General features: G+C 44.9%; 3 protein-coding genes across 8 annotated transcripts; 2 read left to right on the top strand and 1 right to left on the bottom strand.

Annotated features, from left to right (window-relative positions):
• Positions 1-36: 36 nt before the first annotated feature.
• On the top strand, positions 37-9,492 carry slc9a2 (solute carrier family 9 member 2). 2 transcript variants are annotated; one of them, XM_061791793.1, is made up of 13 exons: positions 37-789; positions 1,423-1,637; positions 2,319-2,567; positions 4,211-4,461; positions 4,645-4,862; positions 5,463-5,662; positions 5,891-5,980; positions 6,065-6,135; positions 6,718-6,885; positions 6,990-7,095; positions 7,840-7,956; positions 8,060-8,147; positions 9,023-9,492. In XM_061791793.1, exons 1-13 carry the CDS (start codon positions 534-536, stop codon positions 9,316-9,318), a joined length of 2,325 nt encoding a protein of 774 aa, XP_061647777.1. In that variant the 5' UTR covers positions 37-533; the 3' UTR covers positions 9,319-9,492. The 2 variants fall into 2 exon arrangements, with proteins under 2 accessions (XP_061647777.1, XP_061647775.1); XM_061791791.1 differs by having other exon boundaries at positions 39-789; positions 6,718-6,900.
• Positions 9,493-9,830: 338 nt separating this feature from the next.
• On the bottom strand, positions 9,831-14,715 carry mfsd9 (major facilitator superfamily domain containing 9). Of its 3 annotated transcripts, XM_061791796.1 has the most exons (7): positions 14,372-14,715; positions 13,987-14,045; positions 13,604-13,691; positions 12,932-12,975; positions 11,650-11,779; positions 11,234-11,443; positions 9,831-10,767 (listed from the first exon to the last, which is right to left on the bottom strand). In XM_061791796.1, exons 3-7 carry the CDS (start codon positions 13,671-13,673, stop codon positions 9,977-9,979), a joined length of 1,245 nt encoding a protein of 414 aa, XP_061647780.1. In that variant the 5' UTR covers positions 13,674-13,691; positions 13,987-14,045; positions 14,372-14,715; the 3' UTR covers positions 9,831-9,976. The 3 variants fall into 3 exon arrangements, with proteins under 3 accessions (XP_061647780.1, XP_061647779.1, XP_061647781.1); XM_061791795.1 differs by lacking the exon at positions 13,987-14,045; XM_061791797.1 differs by lacking the exons at positions 12,932-12,975; positions 13,604-13,691; positions 13,987-14,045; positions 14,372-14,715 and having other exon boundaries at positions 11,234-11,412; positions 11,650-12,925.
• A 2,473-nt stretch (positions 14,716-17,188) lies between these two features.
• tmem182a (transmembrane protein 182a) lies at positions 17,189-21,500 on the top strand. 3 transcript variants are annotated; one of them, XM_061792936.1, is made up of 6 exons: positions 17,189-17,328; positions 17,408-17,556; positions 19,347-19,470; positions 19,983-20,081; positions 20,158-20,295; positions 20,816-21,500. In XM_061792936.1, exons 2-6 carry the CDS (start codon positions 17,410-17,412, stop codon positions 21,040-21,042), a joined length of 735 nt encoding a protein of 244 aa, XP_061648920.1. In that variant the 5' UTR covers positions 17,189-17,328; positions 17,408-17,409; the 3' UTR covers positions 21,043-21,500. The 3 variants fall into 3 exon arrangements, with proteins under 3 accessions (XP_061648920.1, XP_061648921.1, XP_061648919.1); XM_061792937.1 differs by having other exon boundaries at positions 17,215-17,556; positions 20,816-20,843; positions 20,918-21,500; XM_061792935.1 differs by having other exon boundaries at positions 17,221-17,556.
• The last annotated feature ends 3,230 nt before the right edge of the window (positions 21,501-24,730 follow it).

Raw genomic sequence — 24,730 nt, 5'->3', positions numbered from 1 at the left:
AACATAAGAATGCGCCAACTACAATTGCTGGAAACGTACACTGAACAAAAAGAGTCCTTTGAATGGACTTGATTTGAACATTAAAAGGTGTTAAAATGACGTCATTTACCCAAAAACAGTTTAATTAGGTGCATGTTCACATTTTTTTTCAGTGTATGACGGAATTAAAACTTTATTGAATCATCTGTTAGACTGGAAAGAGTGAAAGAGAAACGGAGGAACGGGATTTTTCTTTTTGTTCAGTAAAACGAGAAGTTGAAAGTTGCGCGTCCCTCGAAACTCGCCCATTGAGAGCCCGCCAGATCACGTGACAGCCAATCAGTCGCGACCGCGCCCAGACCGGAGAGGAACTCGTGCACGCGCTCCGCAGGTGTGATCGACGGCGCAACTTTGGACGAAAGCTCTTCAGACGTTCGAAAACCAAAAGTTGCCGCAACTTGAAATGACGTCTTGTCACATGACGCGTGCAAAAAGTTGGTTTGGCCTTAATTAGTTTCCCGCTGGATGGCGTGACGTGGGCTCCGAATCTGCAAATGGATCCTCGCCTCAGCGAACCTCGCGACGTTTTAGTTCTCATTTGCGCCGTTTTCAGCGTCCTGCATGGCTGCGCGGGGGAAATCCCACCTGGACCCACGGTCACGCTGGTGCCCCCGGTCCAGGCGGACGGGCCCCAGGCCTACCCGGAGTCCGAAAAGGACAACCTACCGGTTTTCACCATGGACTACCCGAGAATCCAAATCCCCTTTGAAATCACTCTGTGGGTGCTGCTCGCCTCTTTTGCAAAGATCGGTAAGTGAGAACTACTGTTCCAAAAAAAAACCCAGGTAAAATGATGTAAAAGTACTCACACAGATACAAAGTAGAATTGCTCCTTTACTTGAGTAAAAATAAGAAGGCACAGACTGAAATGTACCAAAAGCAAGTGTTCCCCCTGTCAGGTATAACAACAACAACAACAAAGTTCTCATTATACAAAATACAGATTGCAAAAAAAAAACCCACACTCATTTTAAGCAGATATAAGATGTGATTTTATTGTCATTTTTTTTCACACTAAGTACACTGAAAAATGTACTTAACATTTTGGTGACAGCGTTGTTACGTGGCTCCAAAACCTTGTGTGTACCTTTCAGCTAAAATGCTGCGTTCACAAAAAGTGCGAATTACCAGTTATCGCAGATGCTGACTTTGGAACAATTGCTACTGGGGCAGCCATCATTATGTGTGTTGTTGGTCTTCTCGAGTGAGCCGCACAGTATGAGAGCAGTAAGCACACGAATGTGAAAATCAGTTAAGATGTTCCAAAAAAAAATACCAAAATAGCCCGCTTAACGATGTGTAACACGGCGTCGAGCTCGGGCGACTTGATTTGGGTCAATGCGACGTCTGCTTGGATTTCAGAACATTTCTCTCTTCTCTCAGGCTTCCACGTGTACAACAAGATCACCGTGTGGGTGCCCGAGTCGTGCCTGCTGATCAGCATCGGCCTCATCGTGGGCGCCATCATGCACTCTGTCAACGAGGAGCCCCCCGCCGTGCTCACCGGCAACGTCTTTTTCCTCTACATGCTGCCCCCCATCGTCCTCGACTCGGGCTACTTCCTGCCCACCAGGCCGTTCTTCGAGAACATCGGCACGGTGGGGCATCTGGACTCTGAATCCCCCTGAAGGTCTCACAGGGACACCGGGACCCTAACCCTAACCCTAACCCTAACAAAACAAACAAACAAACAAACAAAAAGCCAACATCTTGCTTGAATTTCCAAACGCCGCTTTTTCCAAGTTGGTATTATAGCCTACCGCTTATTCCTGTGCACTCTCACGACGACACAACAGCATCCCAAAATCGCTAATTTAAAAAAACTTTTTTTTAAAAATCACTAAATGCAACAATGAGCTGACAAAATGTGAATAGAAGCGGAAATGCCCTTACGTCATGCGGCTGCCTCTCTTCTGCAACGAAGCGTTACGGCGATCGGTTTGAACGAAACAAGCCTACTCAAATGTATCTAATCTCGCTATTTTCACTTGTTGTGATCCAGACTTTCAATATAGGTGAGAATTGCATCACAGAACGTCGTTGAAATGTGCTCCTTGTCAGTTGCTCACGTCAACAGGCTCTCGCAGGTTTTGGACCGAAATGTGGGCGGGCCAAAACCTGGCTGAGAATCAAATATGTCATCAGAAAACAAGCCGAAATTTACTGCAGAGTCGATTTTATTTTTCTGCAGACATCATTTTGAAGTCGAGAACGATGCAATAAGTGCCACCGTTCCCGTTGTCCGAGAGGTCCTTGACGGTTTCTGTGCGGGTGCGCAGGTGCTGTGGTTTGCGGTGGTGGGCACCCTGTGGAACAGCGTCGGCATCGGCATGTCGCTGTTCGCCATCTGCCAGATCGAGGCCTTCGGCGTGCAGGACATCAACCTGCAGGAGAACCTGCTGTTCGCCGCCATCATCTCGGCCGTGGACCCCGTGGCGGTGCTCAGCGTCTTCGAGGACGTGTCGGTCAACGAGCAGCTCTACATCGTGGTGTTCGGAGAGTGCCTCTTCAACGACGCCGTCACCGTGGTGAGTCGTCGCCGAGCCGAGCCGATGCTTGTTTTGGTGACGTGAGACAATGTGGGTCGCGTATAAAAATGAGCACCGATGTTTTTACCCACCGCAAAGTGAACCCTGAGGCGAACACTTACGGGCAACAGTCAATTCAGCTTTGACTCTCTCTCAAAAGTGAAGCTCGCAATTTCCCGACACCAACAAGTAACATCGCACTTGGATGCTAAATAACAGATGGAGAAACACGAATATGGCCCGCCATCAGCGGTTCAAGTACGAACTATCGGGGGGAGAAAAAAAAAAAGATGATCTCCCCAATGACCAACGTTAAAATAAAATACAATAGCAAGACAAAGCTTGTATTCCTACAAAGTATATTTACTACGATGAAGCCACTGTGGCTTTATGTACCGTCGGGTTGTCGTCGTGTCGATTTAGCCTTGAAGTGCATATGAATTGTTGTTTTTTTGTTTAGTTTTTTTCCTCCCCCAGCTCCCAGCTCCACCCTCCATTTAAGCTCCCATTCGGCCCCTTTTTTTTTTTTTCAATTGTCAAAAGGGTGATGACATGAAAGCGAGACGTGCTATTGTGTTTCTCCTCAGTTCTGGGGTCCGTTTTTGGTTGCAATGTTTGGTGCAGCTCAAGTTGAACAAGTTGACAAAGGGAAGTCACCTTCTTTAGCTCCCAAAGTTCCCCTGCGTTGCAGTTCGGAGTTTATTTGCTCAGATGTCGCCAAACCAGTTTATGAGGTCACTCTTGCAAATGTTATGGGAGGGCTTAGCGCGCAAATCATCCGAAACCGGACGGCTGACACTTCAAAGATCCCCCCCTGCGCCACCTCTTATCTTGTTGTTGCCAAACACTCCCGCCTGCATTTAGCCCGCTTTGCTTTCGGCCACACTCGTCTTAAAAAAAACTCGTACACTCGTCGAAATGAAGGCAAACGTGGTGAAAGAGTCCCGTAGAACCACTTTATTAGGTACACCTGCACCCTCTATCGAGCGGGGCTCTAAAAAAGATCGTAAAGCTCACGTTTGACCCGTTGACGCTGTTAGGGAGCTATTCATTGAATCATGTTTCATATTGTAGTTTTCTAGAACACTGTACGAATCAGCTTTACAGATGCCATGTCTGCTGTTTTTTTTAAGGGAGTTACAAATAACAAGGTGACAAGATGCGTAGATCTTGCGATGAATCGTACATGATTATATCCAATCGGCTTTCATATAATTGATGTGTTCTTATCGTGGTGTTGATGTTTTTCATATCGTCATCCGAAGCACAGGATTGTCACACCAACACCAGATCTCCATGCTAGCGTGTTGATACCACGATATACGCTATCATTATTTCGCAGTTTGGTATTGATACGACGACAGATGTCAAGGCTAGCGTTCGTACAAAATATCGCCGCAGTATCGACACATCAACATTAGCTATGGATTGTACGGGTGGTATAAAATACCGATATGGGGACATATCAAACGATTATCCGACAGTATCGACACGGCAGTATCGCTTCTGTGTTTATCACAGCTGATTTTCTCCCAACATCGATTTCTGCGCAAATGCCGCATCGTGATATTCCGTTTTCAAAAATGTCCCGATCGTTTCGCACGGCAGGTTAGTCTGCGATTGACCGGCCGATGTCGTTGCAGGTGCTGTACAACATGTTCAACTTCGTGGCGGAAATGCCGGTGGTGGAGCCGGTGGACGTGTTCCTGGGCGTGGCGCGCTTCTTCGTGGTGGGCTCGGGCGGCATGGGCTTCGGCGTGCTCTTCGGCTTCGTGGCGGCCTTCACCACCAGGTTCACCTCCCGGGTGCGGGAGATCGAGCCGCTCTTCATCTTCATGTACAGCTACCTGGCCTACCTGGTGGCCGAGCTCTTCGCCATCTCGTCCATCATGGCGTGAGTACACGTCGACGACAGTCACGACGCGATCGTGCGCTCGTGAAGCGAATATCGTGCGGGAATTTCGTGCAAATTGTCAGCAAAGTACCAATCCAAGTAATGTACAGATGCCTGAAGGCTGTACTTAAGTACAGCAATGAAGTATTTGTACTTCTCAGCACCGTCTCCTCTTCCCGGTAGCATCGTGACGTGCGCCCTCACCATGAAGTACTACGTGGAGGAAAACGTCTCGCAGCGCTCGTGCACCACCATCCGCCACGTGGTCAAGATGCTGGGCTCCATCTCGGAAACGCTCATCTTCTTCTTCCTGGGCGTGGTTACCATAACGACGGAGCACGAGTGGAACTGGGGTTACATCCTCTTCACGCTGCTCTTCGCATTTGTGTGGCGGGGTCTCGGTAAGGTCGCGAAAGCAACGTTTTGACCGACTGACGTACAAAAAAAAAAAATATGCTATCGTTATCGCCCGCAGTTTAGTAGCATCGGATGCCGAAACTGGGCTGATCGTCAATATTGTCAAATTGCATCATTATGTCATTGACGTTGACACTAGACCTGATACAAAAGTGCTGATATTGCAATGTAGCCAATGGTTCGATCTCAAGACACGATACAAAATATTGTTGTTGCGATGTATCACGTCATTATAATCAATATTGATATAGCATCGTATAGCAACAGGGGGGGTGATACAAAATATCAATTATGTCTCACTGTATTGCATTGTAACGCTTCTCCATTGATACAAAATATTGATATCGTAATACAGAGCATTGAAGGGTTAGCATCTAATTGCTTGCGATGTATCTTAAAAGTTTGAATGCACCAAAATCAAATGTGATGTTCAAAGTAGCGCATTATATCTCGCCGTACAGTATGGATACACCCAAATAACTCCCATAGATGTTGTCGTGTATCAGACTCGGATGATCAATCGGATATGTTTTTTCTTCCGTTGTTCCGCCCGGTAACGCGTCCTCTTGGCCCCTCCCTGGCAGGTGTCTTGGTGCTGACCCAAATCATCAACCCCTTCCGCACAATCCCCTTCAACCTCAAGGATCAGTTCAGCCTGGCCTACGGTGGCCTGCGAGGGGCAATCTCCTTCGCCTTGGCCTTCACTCTGCCCGACAACATCGGCCGCAAGCAGCTCTTTGTCACCGCCACCATCGCTATCATCATCTTCACCGTCTTCCTCCAGGTAGCAAGCGACCCGTGTTGTTGCACAGGACAATTTAGAATTTCTCTTTTCATCATCTAACCCAGTGATTCGCAAAGTGTCATATAAGTTAGGTGCATTGAATATTTAACCTTTATGTGCCAGGCATTTTCATTTTCATCATCAGTTCTTTTTAAAAAAAAAATGTTACTATATGTTTCAGCACGGGCATCTTAAGGCATCTTTTGTTCCCCCTCCTCGTCCTTGCAGGGCATCAGCATCCGGCCTTTGATCGAGTTCATTAACGTGCGCAGAACAAACCGCAACCTGGACACCATCAACGCTGAAATTCACTGCAGGGTCCGACCCGCATCGCATTATGTTTGTGTGTGTGTGTGCGCGTGTGCGCGCGTACTAACAAATCTCCCCCGTTTGCGCTCTCAGCTGATGGAGCACACCGTCGTGGGCATCGAGGACCTGTGCGGGCAGTGGAGTCACTTCTACTGGAAGGACAAGTGAGACTCATTGATAAACACCAGTGAAACTTCCGCTTGACATTTTCTCCTTTTTTTCTTTTCAACCGTGCCCGCCATTGTCTGCCGTGGCACCGAGTGGGAAGTTTGGATGCGGTGTCATGTTCGGCTTTCCGCAGGCCGAACTGGTTTTTATCTGCCTAAAGCTCTTCAAAGTTCCTTATTGACAGAAATGCATTGAAGTTCTTATGCATGATATTTAAAAAAAAATATTATTATATATATTATTATTTTATAAAACTTTCTTAAAAATGATATGAACTGTTTTTTTTTTTTTACATTTTGTTCCATACCATTAAAAATGTGTTGTAGCTGAAGTTCCGAGCTAAATTCCTTCACATCCACGCAAATGTGAAAAAAGAATGAAAAAGTAACTGGAGGCCAGTAATTTGGCACTACTAACCAGTGGTTACGTGGGCTCCCTCTAGTGGTACGCAAAAGAATCACTGAATGAAATGTCGAACCCATGCATAATGTTACAGTGGATTACTTTTTTCCTCTCAATCCAGTACAGTATTTGGGAAGTCCACATAAAAGGAATGTCTTCCCACCCCCCCGAATCAGGTTCATGAAGTTCAACACACGCATCCTGCGTCGGATCCTGATCCGCGACAATCGCGCCGAGTCGAGCATCGTGGCGCTGTACAAGAAGCTGGAGCTGCAGAGCGCCATGGAGATCCTGGACACGGTGTCGGGAGACCTCAGCGCCGCCCCGTCCGTCGTCTCGCTGCAGTATGATGTCATCTCGTGTGTTGTTTTTTTTATTTGTATTTTTTTTCAAGCTCCACCTCAGTGTGTTCAGATGGACTCATGAGTTTCTTCCCAACTCGGTTCAGCGAGGAGAAGAAAGGTCCCGCTAAGCCCAAGAAGAAGTTCCTGGCCGCTGACCTGAGGAGCATGCACGACATTTTGGCCAAGAACATGTACAAGATCAGACAAAGGGTGAGTCCTTTGATTTACTATTTAGTTACTCATTCATAAATTATAATCAAGATATTAACAAAAATCTACTCAATCTAAGGCTTACAAGTGGTTTTGTTAATTTGTTTAAAACCCGGCAACCTACCCGGCTTGCTAAATACTTCATACGGGATTTTGTTTACGTTCTCAGGGACCAAAGGTTCATTTTGTTTGGAAGCAGCAGCTTTTATTCATCTTATAGTCTCAGGAAGAGTTTTACTGTTAAATCTTTAATTTATTGATGTTAAACTGTTGAACATTTAACTTTTTAAATTTTTAATGAAAATGTATTTAGGGTTGTGCATCAAGACCGCTTTACACTTTCCAAAGTTATTTTATTTTGCATTTTGAAGGCCCCATTGCCCAGCCCTAATACACATTTCTTTGCGCATACATATAGTCAGTATACTTTAAATGCATATGTATATATACTGTATATCTGTACACGCATCTTCAGTATGCTGTATCGTATTACAGCATACGTGTGCATTGCTCATGTTACGAATAATATGCTCCTGTGCGTAACATGATTAAACAACACTACTGCTCCTAATGATATAATATAATATCAAAATTGAAGCTATGTTGAGATGATTTGTACTGAAGTAAGTCCTGCACTTGAGGTTAGGGGGTACTGACCTATGACGCGTACACCTCGTCAGATGACAATACGAACGGGTTCCGCGCCTTTATCGACAGTGCATCTTGCTTTGTGTCTGCCACCAGACGACGTCGTACACCGGCAAGCACTCGCTGCCCAACGACAGCCGCACCAGAGAGATTCTCATCCGACGTCACTCCAGCATCCGCCGCGGCCTCCGCCCGGGAAGCTTCCGGACGCCCGTAAACTTTGACACGCTCGCGCGATGTTGCCGCGTCCTCTCTGTAAATAATCAGTCTATCTTTTGATTTATGAAGTTTTTAAAATAGGATTATTATTTTGAAGGTGGTGCCCAAATCGCACAAGTACTTCTCACTTCCTGCTGGGAAGAACTTGGACTCTAATTTCCCACCTGTGATGCAGAGCGACACAGGTGCGTTGTTGCTGCTTTCCACCCACTTACGCGCTGGGACCACACTGGGTGACCTCGCTTTCCGTAATTGCCTTGTGCTTCCGTACCAGCTTGCATTTTGCATCACGCGCTCATATTTCATTTATTTACTTACTTTACTATAGGAGCCAAAAGTCACAACATTACACTTTATCCATCGTTAATGGGGGTTACAGTAAACCCCCTGCTGTGTCACGGTTCAGTTTTCGGGGGTCCCAGTATTTTGCGTTTATTTTGATTTATTATTATTCTTATTATTCTTATTTTTTTTGTACAAACAGTTGTTTCTCTATGTACCGTAAATGTTATACATGCTTACGTACATTTGTGTGATGTGTCAAAATCAACACAAGAATTCTTGATCTAAGATCAAAAACATAACTTCGGATAAAGTCTCACTGGTATCTTGATGCATAATGAATTCAAATATTTCATAATAAAAAAATGTCCACATCATATACCAATGGATAAAGCATTCTTTTTATTATTCGCTATACCCAAACCATCCTAAATTCTTGGCTCTTGTCCCACCGTAAGTACAGTAACGCAGTAGACCTATAGGTGACCATCAAAATTGTATTCCTAAAATGTCTATTTAATATTATCCTAAGCCACTATAACATGATGAACAGTTTGAGCGTTGACACTTAAACATAGGAAAATCCATTTTGCCTAAACTAATGACTCCTTTAAAATGTACAGTTAAATTGAAAACTGTACCTGTGTTAAGTGTTTATTTAAAAAGAAGCGGTTCTTCAAGATCAAATGCAAATGTGTTATCTGAGGTGTACTTAGACAGTGATTGTTTTGCCACTTTGAGTCACTATTCTGATTGTTTTTGCTTCCGGATGATGAAGAAACCACGTCGGAGGTGTCGTTCCCCGCCAGACGCTCTCGTTTCGCCCCGCCATCACGCTCCTCGTCCAGGGCGGCGCTGCCGCTGCGCCGGCTGGACACGCTGGAGGAAGTGCCCTCCGTGGACTTCCTGGACGAAAGACGGGCGCGCGGAGGCCAACCCGGAACACGTTCCCCCTCCGGCGAGCCTCGCCGCCGCGCGGACGCGTCTGGAAAAGACGCCTGGGCCGCAGAACCTCGAGACGACGCCACGCGGAACCCTCTGCTCAGGACGCCTCAGTGGAAACCCAAAAAGTGACGACTGCGTGGCCTCTTAGTTTTTGTTTTAAAGCAGAACAAGCGTGCAACATAAACTGAGTGGACCACGAACAATGACTGATGTGGTCCAACTTGAAAAGTTGAGGAATTTTCCCCGGCTCAGATGTGATTATTTCTGTTCTATATGTATGAGTAAACGTTGTTTTTAAACTCATTATTTATTGTGTGTGGATTTTCTCGTCTTTGTTTTTAAGTCAACACAAACTGCTGCTGGTGTGTGTCGCAGTGCACCAAAGAGCATTTGAATGACTTATTTATTTGAAAAACAGCACATCTACGTGTACTATGTAGTGTATGTGTTATACCGCCCCCTGGTAGTCAAGGCATGCACAGCAGAATGAGCAACACGATGCCGATTGAATTATTATGACGTACGAAGGGAGTTGGGAATGAGTGAATGATTCCAAACACAGCTTCACTGGTCATCTCGTGTCGATACAGTTGTGATCCTGAACAATTAGTGCTGCATTGAATACAGCTTTTAAAAAAAAAAAAAAAAAAAAAGCAATTCAAAAAGTATTTAAATATTTAAAACCCACTCGAATGATGTTTGTACAGTCTGAGGAAAAAAAAAAAAAGAAAAACTCTTCAGTGTTTTGTACTGTTCTGTTCCTGTTCATCCTCCAGTTTTTTTTTTTTTACTTGATTTTAGTTGCCATTTTTGTCTTGTTCCATTTGGGGATGCGAACGAGCAGAACGCCCACCGCCGCCAGAGCCAGCAGGACCCCCAGACCGGGAGGTCCGCACGGGCTGAACTCCTGGGAGATGCCCGAGAGCAGAGGGGCCAGCACGCGGCCCACGGCGGTCACCGACTGTCCGGCTCCGATCAGAGTCCCGCTGGCCCGCGTCCCTCCTCTCCGCAGCTCCAGGTCTGTGATGCTGGTGCGCCCCACCGTGGTGGAGATGGCGAAGAAGGTGGAGGTGAGCAGCACCTGCCACACGCCCTGTGCGGCGGCGTACAGCGAGATGAGCAGGCATGTCAGGAGGGTGGAGTGCAGCAGCAGGGCTGCCATGTTGTTGGCGTACAGCCGGGTGACGGGTCCCACCAGGAAGCCGGCCAGCGCCCCCAGAGTGCTGCTGTAGCTGATGAGGTAGCCCGTCGTCTTGGGCTTGAGAGAGAAGCGCTCCTCCATGGCCAACGAGAAGTTGCTGTAGTAGAGCATGATGGCCACCGCCATCAGCAGGCGCACCAGGAACAGGTCCCACATGTCGGAGGAGGCCACCATGCGGATCCTGGAGCCCACCGAGGACAGCCGTCTCCAGGCGGGCTGCGGCGGGGACGTCCGCTTCCTCGGAACGCGCACGTCCGCGGCGGTCCGTACCGGCGTGTGACTTTTAGCGGAAGAACCGTTGCTGACGGAGTTTCTGGAGTTATTGGTGCTGTTACAGTGAAGGAGAATGTCTCCCCATGGAAGCATCCAAACCAGCCCTGCGGTGAGAAACACAACAAGAAAATGGGAATTTTCACAAACGTCTCGGGTGCGACGTGACCGACCAAGCGCGACTGAACTGTTGCGCAGCGCACGGGTGTCTGCAAATACGAAGGGCAGACGGGAAGTAACGAACCCAATTTCACTGACTAATAATTGAACTTCTGACTTTGGAAGCAGAACTGCGTCGAAAACGTTTTTCGAAAAGGTTGCAAAACGCGTAAGGGGAATGAATTAGGCAGACATTCTTCAGCGCTTAATCCTGGTAATAGTGCGAAAGTCGCGGCGCCCATCAGAGAAGATCGTTGCAGCACCGTTGATGACTTCCACATCACGTGTTGTGTAGGCCCGTGTGGATTTCAAAAGTCTTCGGAGCCCCAAAACAACTCTATTCGAAACATTTCAGTATCCAAAATGTGAAAAACAAAACAGAGGTGCGCTATAAATCTCCATCGGTTCCCCCACCGGCATTGACGAGGAAGATGGCGGCACAGGCGAAGGCAGAGGTGTAGAAGCCGCCCTCGTGCTCCGTCAGGTAGCCGCCCACCACGGGACCCAGAATGAAGCCCACGCTGGAGGCGGCGTTGAAGTGTCCCATCGCCAGGGGGCGCTCTGCCTCGGACACCAGGTCAGCCAGCAGAGCTCTGCAGATGGACAGGGAGTGCTTGAACAGCCCTGAGATGGGAGATGGGAGACAGTCGACAGGCCCGCGACATTAACAAACACACAGCGACGCAGTCTTGAGCCTTTTCGGCGAGTGCAACTCCCCGCCCACTTGCCCAAGTACGCGTTACGACAGGCGCGCAAATGAATGACACGTCAAGAAATATAAACAGTTGAAATGTAAGCATGGCAGTGATTTCTTGAATCTTGCTACTCACCCACGGGGATGCGCGACAGCACAAACAAAGCGATGCTGGTGGACAATCCCAGCAGGCCGTAGCCGAAAGCGCTCAGCAGCAAGCAGGTCAGCAGAGACTGCCGACGGCCCACCACGTCGCTCCAGCCGCCCTGAGAAGCACGGCCGCACGCGCACGCAAAACATCAAGTACACGCTGCACTCAATGCAACAGCCGGATCAAATATTCTGCTTTTGTAAAGCTAATAATGCTAATCAAATGTATTGGCTGCACGCGAGGGTCAAATTAGGGCCATAAAGCCGTAGTTTGTCACGCTCATTTGCTGCCATCTTGGGAACGTGTAACGATACGTACATTGCAGAAGCACATTGTACGGTGACCGTATTTTGTTTCGCCGATAGAGGCCCAGCGCCTTTGCAGGTTTTCAAGTCGCTTGCAAATGTCTTGTTTCTATTTCGTCCCAAAGATAAATCAGTCTGCTTTCATGCAGGAACACAGAAATCTGAGAATTCTTACCAATTGTAAGTTAAAAAGGTCTCAAAATAGTGGATTCATTTGATCATCGATTCATCGATCAATTGTTGCACTTCTAGTTCAAACAAAGACAAAAAGTGCAGGCAGTGCCCAGGCTCAGCGGCATCTCTTGTAAAGTGAACAAAACACTGAAACAAAGAAAAGGTTCCCGGACCTTTACCCAGTTTGAAATCGATTTCTGATGCCAACGTGCGCCAAAATGCCGATAATCGGCCTAGCCCTCATTTTAAGTGAACGACGCACCCAGTGAACCAATTGGGGCACACGGAGCCAATTACGAGGACAACATTTATAAAGGCAACGCGTTGATAAGCACTCATTTATTACGCTCATTGATGATGTAATCTCGAGTAAGTGTATAAGGCGGAATTGGGACCGAAACAGCGCAGACAGTTGTTGTATTCCAATTGCAGCCCATCGCTAACACACACACATACAAATAATGCAATTAGGACAGAGTGAGTTAGGCGTGTTGTGCATGCAGGCTCTTGTAGACTTATCAAGATTCCGCTGCAGGGAGCGACAGACGCCTCCTTATCTGGCTAATTGGTCGCATGACCCGCCACAATTACGCCCGCATGTCAGCAGCTGAGCGGAGGCCTGAGAATCTCGCATCAGACGCGCACCCAAAAAAGTTTCAGGAGCCTTTTCTCGCGGGAACCGTCGTTGTCAGGGCATCGTAAAGGCCACAGCGCGTGCAACCATTTCGGACGCAAACCGTCATCGTCCCTTCAGACAAATGGGTACAAAAAAGAAAGTCGATGCTCACCGCGATTGTGCTTGAGAACAGTTGTAAGACGCCATAGGTGGACCCTGCAAACCAAACGAAATCATGAGACGCAGGCGAATAAAAGTTAGGTCACAACTGATATAATAACTGGAGATAAAACAGGGTTGGGCTATAAACATGGTGCAGTGAAAAAAGAAATCTTAAAATTGAAAATAAATCAATACATATATTAATAATACTAAATAAAATAAAAAACAAGGTGCAGGTAAAAGAAAAGTAATGTTAACACATTTGAATAAAAGACGCAAACACGGGAGAAATACTACTGCCGATAATAAAGAAATGAAAATGAAAAAGCAAAAACTATTCAAAGGATAGGATTTGATTGTTATTATTTGATTACAAAAAAACAAATCTCTTTGATTTGAGATTGATGAAAATGGAATTACAGGCATTTTAGGAGGTACAATGCGTCCATTTTCTGATATGATATGATATCATTTCGAGAGAGCACGCAAAAACAAACAACATTTAGAGAACTGTTTGTAATTTGATATGAAGCGCATGATAATGTGTGTGCAAACTTTGTATCCACATTTGAACCGACCTGCATTTAAAAACAGATCAAATTGGACACAATGTACATAAAGCGCTGCCTTGTTCGTAAGGCGAGCGGTTCGCAGGCAGCGAGTAACAAATACTTCTACTTACCAACAATGCCAGCAAGTGTAGGACTTGCGCCGAGCGCTTTGACGTGATGGCTCAGCAGCGGGATGACCATGCTAACCCCGAACAAGTCCTACATCGGGAAACACAAATAAGAATCATAAGTACACTCAGTGAGCAGCTCGCAAATTAACTCCACAAGAGGCCATGCGATGAATCATGAAGTTGAGTTCGAGTTCTATTTGTCTTATTTCCAATGAGAGTCTGTGGACGTGAACCGGCATCCTGGAACAGCGAAGGAGGCTGCGTCTTGTTTTCATTGCTGAGATCAGAGCAGCTCCAAACTCTTGATTGAAGACTCATGGCAAGTCATGACGTCCTCTTAACTTTATTTGCAAACACGACCTTCCCCCAGTGGCTCCTCTTACCTTCGCCACCTTAAATTTGATGAACGCAAGGGTTGGCACGTCCGAAGCTCGTCGTCATCCTAAAAAATGGGAATAATCACATTGACGTCGTTACGGTTGCGTAAGACGGAAGGCCAGCTGCCTCACGCTGCGACGCATTTGAGTGACAGGGACGCTGGTGAACGGGAGACCCTCGTGGCGCGCTTTTCGTGTTGCCATGGCAACCTGTCATGGGCAACATCACCTGGCTGCTTCAGGTCGCTCAGAAAATCCAAGTGCATTGATTTGTCACTGTTTTTCTTGAAATGTGCTACTTATCTCACGCCTCACACACCGAGGTAGTAAAGTGCGTCCGCAAAGACCACAAAGCATTCAAGTGTGTTTTAGCTGGTGTCATTTTACTCACCATGAAGCCAACCACGTAGATACATTGAATAATCCTCGTCCGTCCTCGGGGTTTCTGGTACAAAGCGCTCCATTTGTGGTTGTTCATCCTTCCGCTGTGACCGCACGCCTGCCGGCAACGCGGAAGCGCACTTCCGACTTGGGAGCCAAGTTTCACGTCCTTGGTCCGTTTGGTTGTCGCGCAAAGGGGGTGACCGAGAAACCATCCGGTTAGTATCGTCCTTCAAAGGCGCGCCAGCGTGAACAGAGGCGAAATTTGCGGCGTAGACAGCTGTTGTCAGTCACCGACCCGGCGGAAGTGTCGTTGTTTCTGTTTCGTGGCGACAAACCCCGAGTAGACCGGTCCGACTAACCCGCGATTACGCGAAAGGTTGGTATCACCCAGTGACGTCAGGGAAAATAGGCGGAAGTGTTTCCATTCGTAAACAAAGCAAAAAAATAATGGCCTTTACCTGAAAGTTTTCCAACTGAGATATTTTTTTTTATCTTGAGGACATTTTTTTGGTCTCATTGTGTGCACTACAAAAATTTACTATTTGGTAAATACTATTCTCGTTCTCGGTAATGTTTTTCTACATAAATGTTTTGAAGTTAAAACAACATTGACACTTTTTCACAATGATTTTGTTACTTTCTCAAAAGCCCTCAAACTAATGAAACAGAAAACAATTATTAATATTTAAGAAAATATGTTAGGCCAATTTTCTAATATATATATTATTTTATTTTATTTTATTTTTGAATGTACCCGACCCTACTTGTATTTCATTTTGACAAAAACCACGGTGTTGTTTGTATTCTATGTAATTGTTCAATTTAAAAACAAAAAAAACAAAACAAAAAACCTAAACATTCAATGAATTCTATTTTAATGAAGAAATTCGAGGCATACATTTCTCTGACCTCCTCTTATAAAATATAAAAGCTATAAAACATGTAATATCTGTAAAGATATTTTCATATCCTGTACTTTTTGTCCTTTGAATCGCCCCTGTCATATTTTCTCTGAGAATGTAGTACCACCTGCTGGACAAACTAAGCAAAACATTACTGTGTACTGTGTACATTACATTACTGTGCTGTGCAAAGAATCATCGTCATACAGTGACAAGTGTTAAGATGTGATGTACCAGAGTTTAATTTATTGACAAGAAAGAAAGATCACACTGGCTTTTCATATTATATTGTATTACCATAGACAGCACAGTAGCCAAGTTATTCTGAGCACATTTCTGATATTGGAGGTTTGAATCCGGGCTCCTGTGTGGAGTTCGCATTTTCACCCGGCTAAAAAATTCTCAATAGGAAAAATCTGGCATGTGCACACATAGACCCCAAGGGGTGCTCAAGCACCTGCCCTGTTGCCCTGGAGGAAAAAAGTGGCCTTTTTGCTGCAGCCAATCTTTTTCTCCATTCATCAAAAATACCCTCTGTCATCAATTCCACCCAGTGGTTTGATATCTGACGGGAATTTGTATGAGTCCTTGAGTGAATTATGCAAATTACATTGATGATTTGGATTTTTTTGGGTACCCTTCTTCTGACTCATACCTTTGAAACAATGAGACACCTTTAATGCTGTGGAAGCTCTCTGTGGACCATGGCTTGTGTTGTGTGATGTGATGACAAAAAATGTCAGGAAAGGCTTACTAGAACAGCTGAGATTCATTTGGGATTAATCAGAGGCGCGTTAAATGGCGGTAGTTGTGTGGTGACTCCCATTTAACACGAGTTTGAATGTGACTGCTTAATTCTGAACACACCCACATCCCTACTTATAAGAGGGTGTGCGTACTTGTGCAACAATGTTATCTCAGTTGTTTATTTGTACTTACCCTCTCTAAAATATGTATTTTTTATTGAGCTGTACAGGTCATAGGTGAACTAAAAGTGGAAAAAAAGTTTTGAAATATTTATCTTGGTCTCATTTTTGTGCATCACAAAAACCTGCCATGTGTAGACTTTTTATATCGACTGTAGTCCAGCTTCCCTTCACCTCCTTTGTTAAGATTTGATTTATTGACTGTGTTGATTGTGTTAACAAACATAAATAAGTAATACATACTGTATTTTCCCTAATTATATGTATTTATTTGTGTTTCGGTGATGCGTGGCCATTCTTTTGCCCTTGAGCACCTGCCCCGCAAAAATGTCTGTGCATGTGCCTGGGGATAATGTTAACTGGTTGATCAGCTGGTTATCTTTCAGTCATACTTAAGTGAAACAGCAAGTGTTGGGTGTGGTTCGGTCACATTGGTGTGTAAATTAGCCACGCGTCTACATGTAGGTTCACTGCTAAATTTTCCCCGTAGACGCTAGTGAGCCAGCAGGCCAGTCGGTTCACGTCGTCACGTGCCTTTCACCCTCAACACGGATTGACGGATGACTCAATAATATCTGAGGCTATATTATGCCAATATATACTCAAGAATCGAGATCATTAGTTCTCAATTGCTGTCAGGCTGAGACTTGCATTTTTCTCTGGTGGCCAAGTTTGCAGAAGTTTGGAACTATAAAGAACATGTATTGTTCAAAAATAGCCCTTGGAAATAGGAATATCATATATTTTTTTTCTCATTGCCTAAAATGAATCCCAGCACCCCTACACCTGGTTTCCCCATTGATAGCAATATTAGACTGTACGTATATCACATGCGGTGTGCTGGTGGGACAGAATGTCGTGTCCTTACGGTCTCACCCTGACATTCCCGTGCCATTCTGGGTGTCCAGTTGCCGCTGGTTCCAGTCGCCCCACACTCCCGCAGCAGTTGGAGTGCTTGGGCAGCAGCCGCCTTCACTCAGACCTCAAAATAGCACATAGGCTGCGTGATGGGAGGGCAGGGGGTGTCCAGAGAGGAGTCATGTGCACAAAACAGTCAACGGTGTTACATAGACCTGCTTGACACGGCGGTGTGGATGTGCCCCAGCGCCTCAACGTTATCACCTGCGTCCGCTGCTGTTAGTTGACCGAGCGTGCTGTCCGAACCATCGAAACTTTATTGACACCCACCTCCCGCCCCCCCCTCCCCGTGCCCAGCCATGAAGCTCAGCGTGGCGTTGTTCTTTGCCGGACTCTTCGGGGCCCTGGCAGTGGTCTTCATCCTGCTGTCCTTCGGAACCGATTACTGGCTGCTGGCCTCGGAGAGCTGCCGTCCGCCTTCTGACAATGACCGCACCGCTGCGGAGGTAGGTGATAAAGGAACGCAGATCGCCAGGTGAATTGCTCTGTTGTGTTTTTCCAAAGTTGAATGCCCCCTAAAAGTCCAACAGTTTGCAATTGGACAAACGTGGAAGATGCGATTCAAATGTCGAATTGCTCAGATGTGTCGCTGTTGAAGTAGCGAACACATATTCTTCTGATGATTTATACCTATTTTAAAGCCGAAACAACCACATAGCTTTGCCTTAGGAAAGTCTGCTTAACATAATGCTAAAAAACAATGCAGATTTGTGCAGCCAAATTTGGTCGTGTCATTAACACTTCAAGCAACACATCAGCGAACAGAAATGTCACATCAACACATAAAGACAGACAATATAACAATGCCCACAGGAATATATGATTTATCATCTCTGAAAAACTAATACTTCAGCTTACTGAGTCACTCACAGTAGTTCTTCTTCATTTGTGGCTGCATGACTGCATTATACTGCCCCCGGTGGACAAGTCACGCATACAAGAACGAGTCGCACCGTATGAATCATGACGGACAGTTTTAATTGATTGATTGGATTAAAAAATGGTTTTAACATGTGAAAGGGATATCAAAAAAGGACAACAAAACATACAAAATCAAAATAGAAGAAGATCAAAATCAAGTTCAATTGTACATCTTCGAAAAGGAGCAGCAAGAAGTAAAAACTGAATCACTCCTACCCCTATCTCTACACCTTTATTTACATTCTTTACGTTCTATTTAATTTTATTATTACTACAGTGGACTCACGGATACTCACGGTCCCACACCTGTGGATTCACCTATTAGCAGATTTTAAAAAACAAAAAAAACAAAAATATTTTTTAAATTTTAAAATCCCCCCCCATTGAATCCAATTGAATCGAATGGAATCCAAATTCCAGTTTCAGCACTTCCCAGAACAGATTAGCGTGATATTCTAAGATTCGTTCAGATTTTAGTGCGAAAATTCTGATTTCAATGTGCACAATAGTACGGCTGGAACAGATTATTTCTGCATTTACATTTTATCCTATGGGGAAAAAATCGGAACAACTTGGGAGTCATCGGCATCGCTCGACAGATTGTTTCCAACTTCGGAGGCTCAGCCGTGTTTGCCTGTCGGTCCCATTCCGAGTGGGTTCACCTCGTCATGGCAGCGAGGCATGGCTACGCTGTGGGACTTCTTCGTGTAATCGCCCTCACAGTCGAGTGTGTGTGCAGCTATGCGAAGCTTTCAGCACGATAGAAAAACAAATAGCGACGGTCCCAGCGGAGGAATGATGTCGGATTAAATATCACCAGCCAGAACACAAGTCGCTTTAGATCTTGCTTTTGCTTTCGATGATTGCCATGCGATATATAAAGAGGGGGATATACTGTAATACACCCATAGCCACAGCTGTCTTTTTGTTACTAAATTTAAATTACGAACACCTGCGCAATCTATTGAGAGCCAAGGGCTTTTTCCTAATTCTGCCTCGCAAAGAACAATAATGCTCAATTTCGACGTATGAATCGGACGATACGTTTATTATTGTCGTTGCGGTTGGCCGAGGTCAAAATATCATCAGCATCGGCTCTCAACAACCGCAATAATTGAAATATATTGGTCAATGAATACCCCTCTGACAGTGTCAAGCAAGCGTTTATTTAATTTACTTTCACAAGAAAACAAAATCCCAATCATCAAAATGGAGAAACGCTGGTCGCACACGTGCCCGCCATGGCCCTCAAGCCCCTCTTCTGTGAGGCCACTGAACATATCTCCCTTGGTTTTTTTTTGGTTTTTTCCTCCAGCGTGGAGATATGCCAGAACAGAACGTTACCAGTGGGGTCGCTTTGTACCATGAGGGCTTCTTCTGGAGGTGTTCGTTTGCAGGCGACGTGCAAGAAGAAGACCTGCTATGGGCACTTTGGTTCAGTAAGACAGACTTGGTGTAAAATTGGAAAAGCGCCATCGGAATGAATGGGACTCATTTGACAACATGAGCCGTGGTTACTGCAGTCTGGAATGACACTCGTGAATTGTGCGAGACTGAAACGTGAGAGTTGGGAGGATTAAAGGACTGATCAACAATTCATCAACAATATTAATTACATGACAAATAAGTAACTTACATTTCATTTCCAACATCCACGCATATGGTCATTCAAAATTCTTATATTACTACAGTAATGCACAAAATTATGAAACATGTATGACAAAATAATGTCTAATTAGCACAGAATACAATAAAAAGGTCAATAAAGTCAAATAAAAATACAAAGAGGAAAATAAGGAGTAAAAACAAATCTATATTCTATTACTGTTTCCTGTTAATACGTTATATTAGTTACATAAAAGAATAGATAACAATAATTGGCTGCAGTAACTGATCTATTTTCGATAGCGGTTGTCATCATTTTGTTGGCTGAGGGTCATTTCCTCCTCAGCAAATCAGCCTCACTCCAAAGTCTGCATGCACTCCTACCTCTTCCCATTCCCGGTGTCCCACCACACCCACAACGCCACGGCCTATGAATCCGCCATAAGTAAGTGTCTTCCCCTGAACTCTTTCATTGTGTGAGCGTATGGCGGATCCATGTGCAATAAGTGCTTTCTTCCCAGTCTACAGAGGCTTCTGGAGCATCTTCATGCTCATCGGCGTGGCGGCCGTGGTGCTCGCCGGCTTTTTCATCATCTGCGCGGCTCCCTTCGCTAGCCACTGCCTGTACAAAACGGGAGGTGGCTTCTTCCTGGCATCGGGTGAGACTTTCAACTGGATTCCGTGGCTCTCTCAACAGTGCCGTGAAAATGTATTTTCCCTCCTCAGTTCAGTTTTCTTTGCATATTTGTCGCAGTAATATTGGGGGATTAGGGTTGGCATCTCAGTTGGATTTATGTCCGGACCTTGACTTGGTCACTCCAAAACCTCCATTTTTGTTGAGCCGTTGAGAGGTGGACTTGTCTGTATGTTTCGGGTCATGGTCTTGCTGCGTTACCCAAGAGCGCTTGAGCATGAAGGCGCGAACTAGTGGCCAGAAGTTTGCCTGCAGGACTTTCTGGTAGACGACTTCGGATGGAAATTGCAACAAGATATCCAGGTCCTTAAGTGAAAAAGCAACCCCATTCCATGAAACTACCACAGTGGCTATGGCCCACTGGTGGCACGGTGTTCTTTTGATCAAGTGCTGTGGTATTTTTACAACAGGTGTTGCACGCTTTCCAACAATGACGTTTTCACTGCGCTGTAAAGTGCGTGTGACGCAATCCTTATCTTTATTAGGTTTCTTCCTGCTGTGCGTGGTGGTGATGTACGTACTTTGGATCGAGGTGTTGGACGCGGTGGACGTCTATGTGAATTACCAACGTTCCAACGTGTGTCCAGACTTCCACTTGACCCTCTACTACGGCCTCTCGTTCATGTTCGCTCCCGTCGGCATCTTCTTCTCTCTGCTGGCCGGCCTCCTCTTCCTCCTGATTGGCCGAACCGTCAAGATCCACTATCACTAACTCTGGGGAATCGAAAAGGAAACGCCAGCAAACCGGAATACGTCCTTCAAGAGTTAATGAGCTAGAGTACTGTGCAAATGTTTTAGCTAGCATGCTACAATGACCCAAGTGCTACTTATAAAAATGTAATAGCTCATTCCTCAACTCACATGACAACAATCTATAACATGGTGCGCAAAGTATGGCGTCGATCTTTAATTTGGCCCACAGAGCAGTTACATTATCAAGAGTCCTATAATTCCGGGTTTATTTTCCTGAAACGTCATTTTTCAATTCGTTCAATTCATAAATGGCAAATTTATGTATTTTAAATAGGAGTTTTGTTTATTGTAAAATAAATACTTTTACATATATAATGTTTTTAAAAGGATTTTGATTAAATATGACTAAGTGATCATAAATCATGAACATTGAAAATGTGTAAATTATGACTGTGCTATTACAATATTTTAAATTACTATCATTCTTATTCTTATTCTTATTCTTCAGAATGGCTGCTGTGGAAAAAAAAAACAACAAAGCTGGAGGTGAGTGGCGACCCAAGATTTTTGCACAGTACAGCGTTCTCGCTTTATGAAGGTCATTCGCTCATTGCTCGCCATATTTACTGTTGTATTGCTTTTTTTTTCTTTTTAAAAATCTTTTTCTGTAATGGCAGCATCTCACAGTGAATAACCACGCCCCCCAAAATTTTTGTTGTTATTTATAACTTATATTAATGATTAGCAAAGCTGTTATAACATCATCATTGCCTATTAAATAAACTTTATAAAACGTTTATAATATTAGTTTGATTGTAAAGTGAAGTCAGTACTTGCTTGCAAAAAGTATTGCCATATTTAGTCAAAAATAAAGAAAAGAATGATATCATACAATATTGTATAGAATTTATGTGAGGACTTGCAAGATGTGTGCAAAATGGAAGGATGGGGGGAGAAAATGAGGGGCAATGTCTCCACATGGCCACAAGAGGGCAGTGCCGTCCCATCTGAGCCTCACCCGCATCCCCCAAACCCTAAAGAGCGAGGCAGACGCCCTCTTTTTTTGGTTTTTTTGGTTTTGCTCCGTGTGGAGCGCATGCGGTGTTATGCATCTCATCACAAGATGAAAGAATTCACACCTCCCGGCTGACAGACGGATGCTAATTTCACTCATGAATGGAGCATTTGATCGGGAATGAACGGACGCCGCCACTGAATCTCATGTGTCTCAATCGACTGTGTGGCTCTTTTCCAGCTTAGCAACATATTTGATTTTGTTTTTATATATAATGCGGTGTTCACACCTCCAGAATCCATAGAGGATGTATATAGTCCACGGGTGTCAAAAAAACAACATGACAAAAAACAACAAAAATCAACGTTGTTGGGGAGCCACATTGAAGTTCTTCACATTTTTCTTCATTAAAACATGCTAAAACTAATCCAAACCGGGTTTGCGGCAAAGGGTTAGGCTTAGTTAGTGAAAGGGAATATACTACCGTAACCTGCGGCAAACCTGACACGTAACTAAACTAACTGAACTAAACCAGGGGTGATAAACCCGTTTTGGTTGTGGGCCACATTCTTGGTACAGTTTCCCTCAGATGGCTGAAACCATACAGCGGTAAAATATTTCACCGCCTCATCATTGTATTACAAATACACAACAAATTGATGCGCAGCTAGTTCTGAAATCAGAAGTCAACGTTAATGGTCTGTGCAACTAGCGCGCCACATTTAAAGGGAATGGGAGGAGCCGCTGCCATCGGACAGCTTTGAAGTCGGCTGTGATCGCTCCCAACGGCGGCGCAGACCTCCTTTTAGATATGCCAGGCTGTGCTGGGCCACCAAATTACCAACGTTGGTTCTTAGCCGCCTCAGCGCAGAATCACGCCGCTCAGGAAAATGTGTATTTTCTGATAATGTTGCTATATATATGCGGAAGGCTACGAAACCCTTAAGGTTCGCTGGATGCCAGTGATGAAGGCATCCAAAACAATGTTTGGACCGGCGACCTAATACAAAGGAGAGGACGTGCGCAGGTCACAAGAAAATCGCAATGCCAAGGTTGCCAGATGCTAATACAACGTAAGATATGATCACATGATTAGTTTGGGTCTACCTGGAGGGGGGAAAAAAAAAAAAAAAGTCTCCTGGGGGTGATATTCCTTATCTGCTTCACTTCCTGGTTTGAATGAAATCCTAATAAGATTAAAAAAGAAAAAAAAGCCTCTCTCTCTCCCTCTCCCTCTCTCTCTCTCTCTCTCTCTCTCTCTCTCTTTCTCTCTCTCTTTCTCTCTCTCTCTCTCTCTCTCTCTCTTTCTCTCTCTCTCTCTCTCTCTCTCTCTCTCTCTCTCTCTCTCTCTCTCTCTCTCTCTCTCTCTCTCTCTCTCTCTCTCTCTCTCTCTCTCTCTCTCCGCGTACTACGCCCACAGCTTCTAATGCCGGTGTGCGGCATGCAGCCTTCCACTCCGCCGTGTCATCAGAGTGGGAGTTCCACCTGAATTGAACACTGTTCTGCATGATTGCCCGTGATAATTGTGTGTTGATAGGGAGCGCCGGAGATGGAGTGTAATTTCCACCGAGAGATTCCTAAACAAATACCTGACGCGAGGCGGCGAGGGGGAGAATAGAGGATGAGCTGAGACACGGGGTGACCAAACTGCAGGACAGGAGGAGGAGGAGGAGGAAGCGGAAGTGCAGGAACGACGGGAAACTTTCCAAAAAAGGAGGCCGAGTGCTTGCTTCAAGCTGTTTATTGCCACTCCCAGTTGAACTTTACTGGAAAACTAAATGCAAAAGCAAAGACAAGTGCACAAGTGCAGAGCTGTCTGCCGGCTTAATGCGAGCACACAATGCAAAATGCCACAGATGGGCAAACAAAACTAGCATCGACGTTGCGATAGGTATAACTCTTTAAGAAACGAATACTTGGACAGGAGTGATGCAGCAACACATGTGGACAGACAATATAATAATATACCTAATTTACCCTTGGGTACAAATAAAGTTACCTAACCTAATGACAATACTCAAAGGCATACATTATTTATCCTTGGCGAAATTTGGACGAATATTAAGGTAGATGAGTGATCGTAGAAAAGGACTGTCTTCACTGTGTCTTTAATATGTACAGTACGACCGGCCACCCCCCACGTGTGTCTGGAAAATATTTTCAGGTCAAACTTCAAGCGGCGTAAAACACATAGTAAAGACATCATTGAATGGAATTACAAATAATTCAACAATTTCTGTCACACTTTGCATCAAACTGAATGGCCGCTCCTTTCAGAGGATAAAGAATACGTGAAGGTGAGTACTCCTATATTGAATGTCTAAATGCATTGCTGCACTGTTTGTGTTCAAATATCAGTAAATTAAAAGAGTATATTTGTGTGTCACATTTTGTGTTAGCATTAGCGTCAAGCTAATGACTCAAGGCTAAGCTACGTGTTTGTTTTAAATACACAACTTGTAATTCTCCTACTTTTAGATTTAGCTTGACAGTAAACTTCAACTTTTTTTTTTTGGAACAGCCAATAAACTTCCCACAGGACGCTTCATTCAAAAATCTGTTCCCATCTTAGAGTTTCCATGGGATTTTTTTTGTTTAATTGCTGGGGCAGCACGGTAGCCGAGCGGTGAACACATCTGCGGTTTGTGCGATCAAATCTCAGCTCAAATCTAGCAAGTAGTTTCATATTTAC

This window comes from Phyllopteryx taeniolatus, chromosome 12 (genome assembly GCF_024500385.1).
Source record: "Phyllopteryx taeniolatus isolate TA_2022b chromosome 12, UOR_Ptae_1.2, whole genome shotgun sequence".
Lineage (NCBI taxonomy): Eukaryota > Metazoa > Chordata > Actinopteri > Syngnathiformes > Syngnathidae > Phyllopteryx > Phyllopteryx taeniolatus.
This window is presented reverse-complemented; position numbering and strand designations above follow the sequence as displayed.